Source organism: Coffea arabica, chromosome 7e (genome assembly GCF_036785885.1).
Source record: "Coffea arabica cultivar ET-39 chromosome 7e, Coffea Arabica ET-39 HiFi, whole genome shotgun sequence".
NCBI classification, from domain to species: Eukaryota; Viridiplantae; Streptophyta; class Magnoliopsida; order Gentianales; family Rubiaceae; genus Coffea; species Coffea arabica.
Window position 1 is genome coordinate 9,118,005 of NC_092323.1, and position 12,086 is coordinate 9,130,090.

A 12,086-nucleotide genomic window follows, 5' to 3' on the forward strand; every position below is an offset into this window, starting at 1 on the left:
ATATTGTTATGTATTACTATATATTTGTATTATTATAGTTATATAACAATTAACAAATATTAAATTAATATATTATACATTATTATATATTATTATTATTATAAGTACATGATAATATCATATACTAATTATTATTAATAACATTTACCTATATAATATAATAATATATTAGTAATATATACTAATACTAAATAGCATTTATCTATATATTATATAATTTTATAAACTAATTTGGTATTCGAATGCGGTAATGCGGTACTCTATTTCATTTTACCGAATTTGAATGTGAAATCGATTATTACCAAATTCATAATCTCATTACCTATTTCATACCATATTAGAATTCGATGAATTCAGTACGTACCGAATTTGTACCAAATTATCAAATACTCGATTTCAAATCATCAAATTGAATTTGAATTCGATTATGAATTCGGTATGTACCGAATTTGCTCACCCCTAGTAGTATTCATCCAAAATTCTTATCCAACGGGGGAAAACAAACTTGAGACACGAATTGGCTGAAAGGCCAGGGCCAATAGTATAAACTTAAAAGACTGCCCAAAGAGATTATTTCCCTAAAATACACTAAAGCAGCAGGCAACTTGAGACAAGTATCTCGTGCTTTTGTCTCTCTAACATATCTGTAACCGCAAACAAGATACAAATGTCAAATTACACTTGATGATAAGCCATGTCTTCTTTAACAAAATCACTAATCTACCCATTATGTAGTCTGATATAATCTACTTCCTTAGTGGCATTCGCAAATCTTTTTCAAGATTCTAAGAACATAGTCAGATCTCGACAAAAGTAGAGCCAGGAATGTCATCAAGGGAGGAAATTAAAAGAAAACAAAAACAAAAGTAAGAAGCACGCAAAACAGTAGAAATAAGCTTGGACGTTGTGCTTATATGGTCTTGAGTTGCTTTAGCCCATCCTCAGCAGAAAAACGATCTTCCACAGCTACAATTCCTGTTAAACATAAGACATATATATGGCAATGCTTGAGAAGACATGTGGTCAACTACCAACCATTAGATACAATAGTAAGAAAGTTCTCCAATAAAATTGACAAAATTCAAAGATCTGGCTCTTCTAAACAGAAGAATCCATTTTGAGCAATTATGACTGGATTTCATTTTTTTGTAACACTAAAGCACAGAAATTTGATTTACTACTACGAAACAGTTGGTCTCCAAATTCTCCATTTTGCAAAATTTACTTGAAGCTTTCATGAAATTCAAAACCGAAATCTGATGTCCTGGTTGACATGCATTGCTCTTTCCAAAACTAGTGTCTTGCCACCTCCCTCCTAATTGTGACACTAATAGTGTCAAAAAATTGTGACACTAAATTTCTAGCATATATTGTGACACTAATTTCTAGCATATATTGCCACCTCCCTCCAAAAATTGTGACACTAATTTCTAGCATATATACAGGCCACATTTTGCATGTCATAAATGTGCAAAAAATTTTGCAGGGTTACTAGCATGACTACAAATAGAATGGAAGAAAGGAATTGTAATTTGAATTCTCAGATAATATTCGACATATACCTGTAGCTCAAGAAATACATGCTTCAAGAGTTCTTCACTCTATCTACTCAATTCTGTTCACTCCCATAATACCAAAAATCTATCGAATACTTTCAGATACAATATTGTGCATGTCTAAGAAACAGAATGCTGTTGCTCAAGACAGTTGGCAAACATTAGTAGAATCATTCATAAACAAACATCATGAAACTTGTTTCAATTTTATCACCTCCGAGAAGCCATGAAAGTGTATAGACTTAAAAAGGCCTTTGCACTGGTATTGCAGATTAAACTGAAAAAGATACAGATTATTGATTAGTGAAATTAACCTGACCTGATTATTTGAAGCTTGACCATGTAGGCGATTTGGCTTCATATTCAAATCTATCATTTGAGTTTCCACCTGGGCATGCCCATCAGTACTGCCATCTGAAATCGGAATAGAAGGGACCTTGTGATTCTGATGTTTATCTCCAACCACTAGTTTATATGACGGACCATATTCCCTCATGTTTTCACCTTGATCTAGGGTTTGCGTAGCTGGCTCCTCTAAACGGGCAGGCTTATCTCCAGGAAACTATATGCCAAATAACAAGAAGAAAGTTCTTATGGGGATTTCAGTAACTGCAAGTAAAACAACCAAAATCTATTTAGCAAAGAGTGCCAAACCTCAACTCTCTGCCTCAAAAGGAGATATCTTGCATGTGTTCTTTTACCTCCAACATGAACAATCATATCACATTGCAAACAGAGAGAACTTCCATCTACCTCACAGTAAAAGAATGCTAGACATACAATCCAATAAGGATTAAAAGTCTAATTGTCAATAACAGTCCATGAAGACAGGAGAGATACTAGTGGATAACCAAAAATATAAAAATTTCCATACCAGGTGCATTCTCACATATGTCACACTGAGGAACATCACTAGGATTAGCAAGCCCAACTCTCACGTGCCTACTAGCAAGTTTATTACACATGTGAACCTGAAATCCCAAATTACAATATCTTAGATAGTGTGCCCAAAATTAAAAAGATTAAATGCCATAGCCTGTTACTAGGATTTCTGGTCAAAGGTCATCATATAAAACCATGAAGAGTACAGTCTTAAGATATTCTGACGCATGCAGCTAGTAAACTAAAAAGTGAATAGCAATCAAAAGTATGCAAAAACAATGAACAGATAGTGCGGATTGCAAAGACTAAATTTTCTGCAAAGCAATATTGTGCTCGCTATGACCAAGTTGCAACTAGTCTTGATTGTGGAATGGATGTCCTAATGCCAAAATCAGCAGAAACTCAAAGATTTGGTTTCCATTATACGTAACAGGTTATAGTAAAAATTGTAACCTAACCAATTTCCTAATATAATATTATTGGTTTTGTGTTGATTAATAATTTGATTTGTGTTCCTTTAGACTCTACCAATATAGGATTAGATCCAAGAGAATTGTAGGTGGCTGAAGATATTTACATGTGAAAAAGCTTTAATATGCCAATGATTTTTAACAGCTGGTTTCCACCACAGAATTGACATAGACAGTGAAACCAGCAAGACAAAAAGCATTTAATAAGTCCCAACCCAGGTAGTGAGATGAGACTATCTGATTTACATGCACCATCTGGCAAATATGAGAACCACAAAGAGACAAAAAGGATACAAGAGGGCCTAGGGTAGTCAATGCCATAGTGAGTAACTCTCTACAGAACACAACCACAGCCAAAATGTTCTTCTTGATGCTTTACCTCCTCAGCTCATCTTTTCTGTTCTGCAACTAGGACACATGGCACACCACAGACAAACAGGCAATCTCTACGTCATTGTATTGATTATGATTGTAGTGTTGTAGGGATGAAACAAGGTGCAGAGAGTGATGGACCCAACTTGATCTATGAGATTCAATATCTCACCCAATCAATCTTAAACAGATTATTAACCTAAATGCACTGTATTTCTGATAACACAACTGATTCCTTGAGCAAATCAGACAAATCCAATTCTAAATGTTGGCTGTTAATCCACCAACAGACATTCCTTTCCTTTTCCACAATTGAAAATAAGAATACGCATTAATAAATTACTACAGTCAATCAGCCTCCAAGTCTTAACATATAATAAAACAACCATGAAACATGCTGATAAACATAGACTGATCATAGAACTGCTGCTACCATCACGCAACCACAGATATATAACACATTTAAGTATATGTTGGAGAGGAGTTTAACAATGTTTATTTAATAACCAAGACTCTCGCTTATCTCTAATAATCTTCATATGAAGTTCAACAACCAAGACTCTCCCTAATCACTTAATAGTTTTTCGTCCTTTTCCTCCTCTTCATCATTAGAATAGTGGACTTTAGGATCTGCTTCAACTTCAACCCAAGCAATTTAATCTTCAAACTTCTCCTCCTATTGATAAGGTTCTCTCTTTTCTGCAACTCTCCAATATATACACATTAGACAAGTAGACAAGTCCTTTTACTGGCGATAATAAAATTTTTACAGCCCCAGCCCACAAGGGGATGAACGTCCCCCATGGCAGCTAAACAGCTGGGGAAACTAATGGCCATTTTCCTCCTTTGTTGCAGCCAAATAGACAAATGGCCATTAACTTTCCCAACTCTTTGGCTGCGCCAAGCAGGAGGTTCTATCAAAATCCTACGGTAGCAAGTTGGGACTCGTCCACTCGTCAAAAGTGCACGGTTGCAGAAAGGAACAAAAGGAGGTGGTTGTTTGATCATTATTCCTGCTCTCCCCCTTCTCGACTAAATACACTTTCCTCAACTAAATACAACAGAAAAAAACAACCGCATACATAACCCACAAAACTTGTTACCTAAGAAACAATTTTGTCAATAAATTACCAAAGTAAATTCTTAATAAACTGAATAAGTAACATATCAGTAACTGGACGAAAACAAGAGCTTCCAAATAAAACAGGCATCTTAAATCCGGGAACTTCCTTATGGACTTCGGTTTAATTATGTAAACAATGAACTTTCTATCATGCGATGATAGTACAACAATTACCTATAAAAATTTAAACTTTAAGCTAGAAAGCAAATGAAAAGAGAAACAAAAAATGAAAGTGTAAAACACAGATGACCTTATCATCGCAGGAGCGGCAAAGAGCAGCCTCATCGGCGGCACAGAAAAGGATGGCCGCAGCACTCTCACACACGTCACACAGCGTCCGCATACTTCATCTCTTCGATACCACAATATTAGTTATGCTAGTCCCACACATTTAAACCAAAAAAATTTTAAAAACAAAAAACTCCTGAATCAAGAAGGAAACCAAATATGTATATATATAGTCTCCTGGGGGGCTTAAAGACTGATTGAGACAAGAAACACAAGAATCCCACCAACCCTTCTTATGGAGCCCAATATCAAGCTGAGTTTTGAAGTACTATTACACTAACATATCCATGGTGATCGCGTTGTTTTTTTTATTTTCTGTAATGGTGGTGAGATTGCGGGAGACAGTGGAGGTGGAGCTGAGGTAGTACAGTCTCAATAATAATGATGGATTGAAGAAGATTGGTGGGCGGATGGGTGAACCTGAACAATAAATTAAATGGGGATATGATCAATGATGGGACTGAGGATCAGTGAACCAAAAAACCAACGAGGATCTCAAACAACAAACAAACAGTAGTTAACCTGGACCGACCGACCAAGTGTCTCTTTGTAGAGAGTAGACCACTGAAAGATGGGGGAAATTCCAGAAATTTAAGAAAGGGAAAGGAAGGAACAACGACAAATAGTACAGAAATGTGGGGGGGCTGTGTGTAACTCAGGCAGAGCGTGGCCACAGAATCAAAAGGAGGGGTGCGGGCAGGGCAGGGGTAGTGGGGCTGGGAGCCGTGGAAATTCCCACAGATTAATTCTCGACCACCACTTACATATCTAAGCCCTGGCCCATGTCCTACACCGGATCATCTGGTCGACGCTTTCTCATTCTACTGCTGCTACACATTTTTACTTTTTGGATCCCCTAAATCGCAACATATATTATTATTTCTTTCATTTTTTTTTTTGGGGAAGAAAGGGAGAATGAAATGAAAAAAAAGAAGAAGAGAGAGTTCCTTTGGATAATTGGAGAATAGTCCCTCACCTTTTCCAAGTTATTGTTTTCAAGTCCTTCGTAATTGAAATGGCTCATTTTGGTTCTTGATCAAGTGTTCAAGTCATATCCAAGTAGTTAATTTGTACGTAAAGTTCTTAGAGATAACAATACGAGTGATTATTTAGTGGCGAGGAGCATTTATATATTGCAATTAGAGTCGTCTTGTTAGTTGTATAAATAAGATCAGCTTAATATATATATATATATAGGTTAACATATTGAAAAAATGAACCTATTTTGATCCGCAAAATCATTTTGATAACTTCTCTACCTAAAAATTTCTCCCACACCCTTGATATTTGGAGGAAGAGATTTAAGTTTCTTTACCCCAGCTCTCATTCTCAGCATGGCATGTTTGATCTGGCTTCCCAAGTGAGCTTTTTGGGTGTTTGTCTAAAACTTTACTGTAACTTACTGTAGAAGTTTTTAAAAAAATTTTTGAAGTGTGTAAATTTTTGAATATTTTGAAGTGTATAGTTCAAAATTTTTGAAGGTTACTATAACTAAAGTTTTTAAAAAACTTGTAGCAGACAAACTTTTGACAAAAAAACTCAAGTGCAAAACAGGTTGTTTCATTCATATGTTGTATAACATGTACTTTGCAATTAGTATTGCTGTATTTTGCTCCCTCCTAAACTGATTAGCACCTGTAGCGGGAATATACAAAAATGTTTTAGCAGTTGATCAATAATTCAATACTGGCTAAAGAAGGGACATATGTGGGGGCGCTCATCTGTTAGCTTCATTAGCTATGAGCTTTAGAGACATGGGATAAAACTGAATCTGTTTGGAAGAGGGTAATGACGATGTTTTCTTGTATTGATGATAATCAAGATTAATGATCCAGCTGCAACCTTGATGATTGCAGGAATGAAGCGATCGATGGCTTTTGCGTGTTAATGAAAATGAATACATTTGTTGCCATTATGCGCACCCAAATGCAGCAGCTATGCCTGGAAGGAAAACACCAGGTTTTGCCAAACTTTTCATGATATATCAAAGATCAATCACAAGTTTCACCAAACACATGCATTGAAGCAGTGGTGGGCTGGTTACATGGAGCCCAGTGGATTTCAATTGGGACTTAGAAGCTCGTGATAAGTGTACTATTTTGGACCTCAATCTATGGATTGAGAACTTATTCAATTCAATCTTTGTCCAAAATTCCTTTTCTTTTCATTCTCAAAACTAAAGTAAGGAACAAAACGCGTAGACGTAAGATATGAGTGATGCATCAGCTAATTAAGACAAGGCGACACAACCACGGGGATAAACGGATAAAGATCACAATTAATATTTCAATATCTAAACATCTAACAACAAACAACCAAGGCAAAACTAGAGTGCTATTATTACCAACTCCCTCTAAATGAGTTGGCCACCACATTAATTGTGGGGTGGGAGGTCAAGGATTCAAACCTTGCCTCCCTGAATCCTTGACCTCCCATCAATGCGCCTTAATATGATATTTGTTCTAAATTTATACGAGTGGTCTGATGATAGTTTAGTCCCCGTCAGATTCTCCTCACTCCCCCACTCAGTTGGGCCACCCCATAGAGTAGAGTAGGTTCTCCCCTTTAGGAGTAGGAGTCGGTTAGGTTAGACTAGATGTGCCATTGCGTTAAAAAAAAAAGAAGCAATCCTGGGAGAAGAAAATGCACTACCGAAAGTCTCAAACAGGCTAGTAAAACCTGCAAGCGCAATTCTCACCAAGAAAATGATTGATAAAGAGTAACGAAAATATACAAAGCCAGGACATAGTTTTTGGCTAGAAGCTTCTTAGCAGACTCTCAATGGCTGCGTATCTTCTATTATTCCATTCCGACTGTTGATATAATTAATTGACACAGCTTTATAATTAAAAAAAAAAAGACACAAATTTATAATCGTTATGCATAATTTTACATGTTTAGTTCCTGGAGCGGGAAGGATTAAACCAAATGTTTCATGCAGTACACATGTAAAAAAGTGTATCACCTCAATCTTACAAAACAGATAGAAATCAACCAATATCCTTACATGACTCACATCTTAATCATATGGTGCAATAGAGATTTGTCAACTTGAAATTGATCCCTTTTATGAAGAGGGAACGAACAAGCATTGGCAAGAGATAGAGAGAGAGCTAGCAGACCAGGTTCATCCATGGATTTTCAGAAGGAAAAGTTCATCATTTCCGTGGTCAAGCTCTCCATCATGATAGTCTCCAAGACTAGAGCACATGAATTTGTTATCCCTCCCATCTTGTCGTATTTTACACTGCTGAAATTTGGCTTGAAGGGGCAGGGTGAAGAGATTGGAAGGACTGGAAGATTTTCACAGTTGCAAACTTCAATCATATAGCCATCAGGGTCATGGAAGAACACTTGATCAACCTTGATCCCTTCATCCTCCACTACTGCGGTCACGTACTTCATTCCCATGTCTTCTAATCTCCTCCTCACGAGCTTCACATCAGTGCACTGCATGCATTCAAAATGCCTCCAAGTTAACAACAAAAATGTGTTTTTGTTTGTGTGTGTGTGTGTGTGTGTGTGTGTGTGTGTGTAAGGGAAGTAATTGAATGGTTGTTTACATAATAATTTCATTGTTCTTCCTTCTTATTGCAAATTTAGGATGGGAATAAAAAGAGAGAGCGAAAAAAAATGAAAAGGACCCTTCATTATAATTTCTTACCTGAAAGGAAATGTGGTTATCTTTTGGATCAATGCGACGCGGTTCAATTGAGGTCTGGTACTCACAATCCATGGCGTCTCTTTCAATGAGATGAATGCCGATACCATAATTGTACAACCTAGACAGCCAATTTACATCATCGACGAGTCAATTGTAAATGCGAACTCAGAAAACAAGCATTTAAAGAAGGAAAAAAAAAAGAAAAAAGTTACGAGTAGAAATTAGATTAGAGAGACAGAGATAATTGGTTCTGAATTGCTAACCAAGCTCCATGGAAATCAAAAGAAGAAGGGCGTTTGACGAGAACAAAGCCCAATACATTAACATAGAATCTGACGGAAGCCCAAACAGATTTTACCACCAGTGAAACATGATTCAACGAGAGAAGAGGCAATGCTTGGCTGCTGCATACTTCCTCCTCAATCTCCAAAATTGCCATTCTAGCTTGCTAGCTGCTGTGTTGATTCGCTCGAACTCTTTAGTCTCCCTGTTTTCTTGATCTCCTGCACCTTCTGCTGATAGTGCCCTTTACTTTATATAAGCAGGACATCCAAAATTTTGTACGGGTAAAGGAAACTTCGCGGCAAATTCTGTGACTAATAGGACGAATGTTCATTATTCTTCACGGCTCTTGGACTTGCAGACAAAATTATACAAGTAAACAGCATCATCAAGTGAATACCACAGTACATGCTTGGGTTTTAACAGGACAGTGAAACCGGTAAAGTTTTCAGCCACGTCGGGCTATAATTCGCACCGAATCCAACGTAACATTTGGCCCCGTCTTCTCCCGAGTTCTAGATTACGCTATTTCAAAGCTTTTTAGTACCAACACATTATGATAATTACTTGGCACTGTACATTATGGCCCCTAACCTGATCAACAGAACAAAAAATGTACACATCATTTTGATCCCAACAAAGTTGTTCATCGCAGCAAACTAAGCCCGGTGGAAATGTTATGGGAGATTTAAAATCAAATTCGCAGGCTGTACATCGTCTCTGAAGCTGACCATCCGAATTTTTCTAATTCCAGTGATCATTTCCAACAACTGTTTTTCGCAAGGAATGCAGTGTAATATTGTCCAGTCAGTGGATTCAGTTCATAATTCATGATACTAAGTTTAGGGAAAACAGAAAAGTTGCCTTGACGCTGGCTAGGAGCTCCAAGAATGGATGGTGTTTGTGAACAAAATAGATAAGATTGTAACATCGCTTGCTAGCCAGTGTAGCAGTGACCACGTTCTGAAGGCTGAAGAAACTTCTTAGATGTTTACTTCTTGTCCTCTTCACTCCCTCCAAAGCTGAAGTCATGGCTCTTCAATGGTTTTATCTTACGCTTTCATCTTCTATCAATGCCTGTGTTTAAGTAGCTATTCTGATGATTTAACCGTGATCCTGAGAGTCGATGAAATGTAGGAGGACCACGCGAGTCCAGAACTTTAAAACAAACAAAATTATTCTATACTCGAATTGAGATATTTATTCTCCAAGAGTTCATGCAAGTTGGATTTGATAACTAATGAAGCCAAACTTAACCAAATTTAAACGGTATTTTGTATTTGATGAACTGTGAAAGTCGGCTCTATTAGCAGAAAAGTGAAATTTATGTGTAAAAAATTTAAGCTATTCGACCTTGACTTCGACTAAATAAAACTCCGTTCGAACTCTACTCGAGAAGTAAACAAAATCAAGTTTGAATAAAATTTCAAATTAGTCAAAATAATTAAACAAACTTGAGTACAAGGATGTTTGATTTGTTTATAATCGTTTGCACTCCTGCGCAAGTCCAAACCAATATTGCTTTAAGACGAAATTGCCAAAATTACTATATGTCGATTTATTGCAGCATGAAATGAAAGTCGCTTGTCACATTTAGCCCATTTTGCATCATCGAAATACACTTACGTATCATCTTTTCCCTTCTCTTTATATCTTCATGACCGAGAAAAGAATCAAAAGAAGAATCCTAGGCGCATATCTGACCATAGAATGCAGAAAGCAGAATATAAAAAAAAAAAATACAAAATACAAAACAAAACAAGCAGCAACCAAGAAATTGAAATGAATTAGTTTCTGAAGAATTATTGCAGTAAGCTGTTCCAAACATCAGACGTATACATCCCTTGGAAGAATGTGACCAGCGAAAGGGCTCACGGGTAACGGGCCTGAGGGGTCGGTCCAAAAAGAAAAGCAATGAGACTTTTTTTTGGGCAATCAAGCTAAGAAGCAGTTCTTCACTCGACAAACAAACTGAGTAGATCGCAAGCGACCGATGAAAAGGGGAAGTCGGGGGCTTTAGCGAAGTTTCCAGCTGAAAGCATTTTGATTAGGTTGACTAATTAAATTAATCATTATGGGGGAGTGCTGAGTAGACATCAGGCAACCCCCAATTAGTCAACTACACCTACCGGTTTAGTACAAAATAGGTTATCAAGGAGGTTATTATGTGCCTTCACCTGTTAGTTACTAACGTGCAAGACACTACTAAGCCACGATTAACGACATTAACCGCACCAAACTTGCTCTAGCAACCAAAAAAACCTAATGTCCATGCACTACTTTAATAAAATCCTTGGAGCTTTGAAGACTCAAAACTCTCGCAAGTTCGATCAATAGAAGGTTATCAACAACAATATTGATGCTTCCTCGTTGTCACGAACGAATTATTAATATCTGTTTCGAACTGAATCACTTGAAAATTCAAACTATATATATATAATTTTTCCTACACTGACAGTGTATACACTATCAGCATTGGATGAATGACAACTATGCAAAATTTGAATTTGAAATTCAATTTTTGTACACATGTCATGAATCCAACGATGATAGTGTATACACTGTCAGTGTAGGAAAGATTTACTCTATATATATTGTTGAGTTTACGATTGCCTTCTTCTTTTCAAGAAATAAGTACCGTAATAGTGTACTTTGTATTTGTAGAGGGTTATTAATTAGCCCTCAACTATTGGACCTAATCAATCAATTAATGAATTAATTAAATGCATCGCAAAGTGGGACAAGATTAGATCAGTAACTTGAAACGGGGTCCATGGTACAGGACTTCCTTGATGGAAGTAGAAGTTGGAGGAACGATTTGGACCACAGGCACAGGTGACTCGTGCTACAAGTTAGGCCCTTTGCTGTATGTAACTGGACCTGACTATATGTACTTGTAGAAATATCTTTATCATATGGCCAGATAATAAAGAAAAAACAAAAAAGAAAAAGTCATTATTAATTATCACCAGTCGAGTCACGGTCTAAACAACCCTACTTTTATTTATTGGTTGGTTGTAAATTGTAATGGAGGAAGCGCCCTTCTTGTGCGGGAGTGGGACTGTTTGCTTTCATGGGCCAAACACGAGACGGACTTTGCTGATACTTCCAATTGAACTGAACATGCTAACAGACTTGTAGCGAAGTTTCATCATTATTCTTTGTTTTTTTTTTGAAAAAAAAATCAATTTCGATTTCTGAATTACGAACCAAACAATTATATGTTTTCGTGCTTGCTATTGTTCCTTTGGTGAACTTCATTAATCAAAAAAGAAGAAGAATCATTTCAAGATAGAAAAGGACCACTGTTGATAATTACGGCTTTGTGACTTTCATCCCAAAAAATCAAAGGCATTCATTCGGCTCGCGGGGATGTGGTTCAAACTTTCGAAATTTTTAGAATGCTGATAAAAAAAAAAAAATAATTAAAGGAGTTGAAATCAGAGGCT

At 36.7% G+C, this 12,086-nt stretch overlaps 2 protein-coding genes across 5 annotated transcripts; both read right to left on the reverse strand.

The window, feature by feature from the left end:
• Nucleotides 1-605: 605 nt before the first annotated feature.
• LOC113698256 (B-box zinc finger protein 19-like) lies at nt 606-5,557 on the reverse strand. 4 transcript variants are annotated; one of them, XM_072059362.1, is made up of 6 exons: nt 4,654-5,557; nt 2,431-2,527; nt 2,211-2,326; nt 2,061-2,118; nt 1,876-1,970; nt 606-975 (listed from the first exon to the last, which is right to left on the reverse strand). In XM_072059362.1, the coding sequence occupies exons 1-6, from the start codon at nt 4,744-4,746 to the stop codon at nt 967-969; spliced, it is 468 nt and encodes a 155-aa protein (XP_071915463.1). In that variant the 5' UTR covers nt 4,747-5,557; the 3' UTR covers nt 606-966. The 4 variants fall into 4 exon arrangements, with proteins under 4 accessions (XP_071915463.1, XP_071915462.1, XP_071915461.1 ...); XM_072059361.1 differs by having other exon boundaries at nt 1,876-2,118; nt 4,654-4,780; nt 4,920-5,552; XM_072059360.1 differs by having other exon boundaries at nt 1,876-2,118; nt 4,654-5,111; nt 5,214-5,550.
• Nucleotides 5,558-7,578: 2,021 nt separating this feature from the next.
• LOC113701249 (glyoxylase I 4-like) lies at nt 7,579-8,949 on the reverse strand. The gene is made up of 3 exons (XM_027221805.2): nt 8,619-8,949; nt 8,356-8,473; nt 7,579-8,141 (listed from the first exon to the last, which is right to left on the reverse strand). Exons 1-3 carry the CDS (start codon nt 8,792-8,794, stop codon nt 7,833-7,835), a joined length of 603 nt encoding a protein of 200 aa, XP_027077606.1. The 5' UTR covers nt 8,795-8,949; the 3' UTR covers nt 7,579-7,832.
• Nucleotides 8,950-12,086: the final 3,137 nt, after the last annotated feature.

Excerpts from the sequence above, each read along its gene's own strand:
- LOC113698256 (XM_072059361.1), bottom strand. The coding sequence starts at position 4,746 with ATGCGGACGCTGTGTGACGTGTGTGAGAGTGCTGCGGCCATCCTTTTC. Across the intron at positions 2,528-4,653 it reads GCCGCTCCTGCGATGATAAG|GTTCACATGTGTAATAAACT; the intron begins GTCATCTGTGTT and ends TTGGGATTTCAG. Across the intron at positions 2,327-2,430 it reads CATATGTGAGAATGCACCTG|CATTCTTTTACTGTGAGGTA; the intron begins GTATGGAAATTT and ends TTGTATGTCTAG.
- LOC113701249 (XM_027221805.2), bottom strand. The coding sequence starts at position 8,794 with ATGGCAATTTTGGAGATTGAGGAGGAAGTATGCAGCAGCCAAGCATTG. Across the intron at positions 8,474-8,618 it reads TTTGATTTCCATGGAGCTTG|GTTGTACAATTATGGTATCG; the intron begins GTTAGCAATTCA and ends TTGGCTGTCTAG. Across the intron at positions 8,142-8,355 it reads ATAACCACATTTCCTTTCAG|TGCACTGATGTGAAGCTCGT; the intron begins GTAAGAAATTAT and ends GAATGCATGCAG.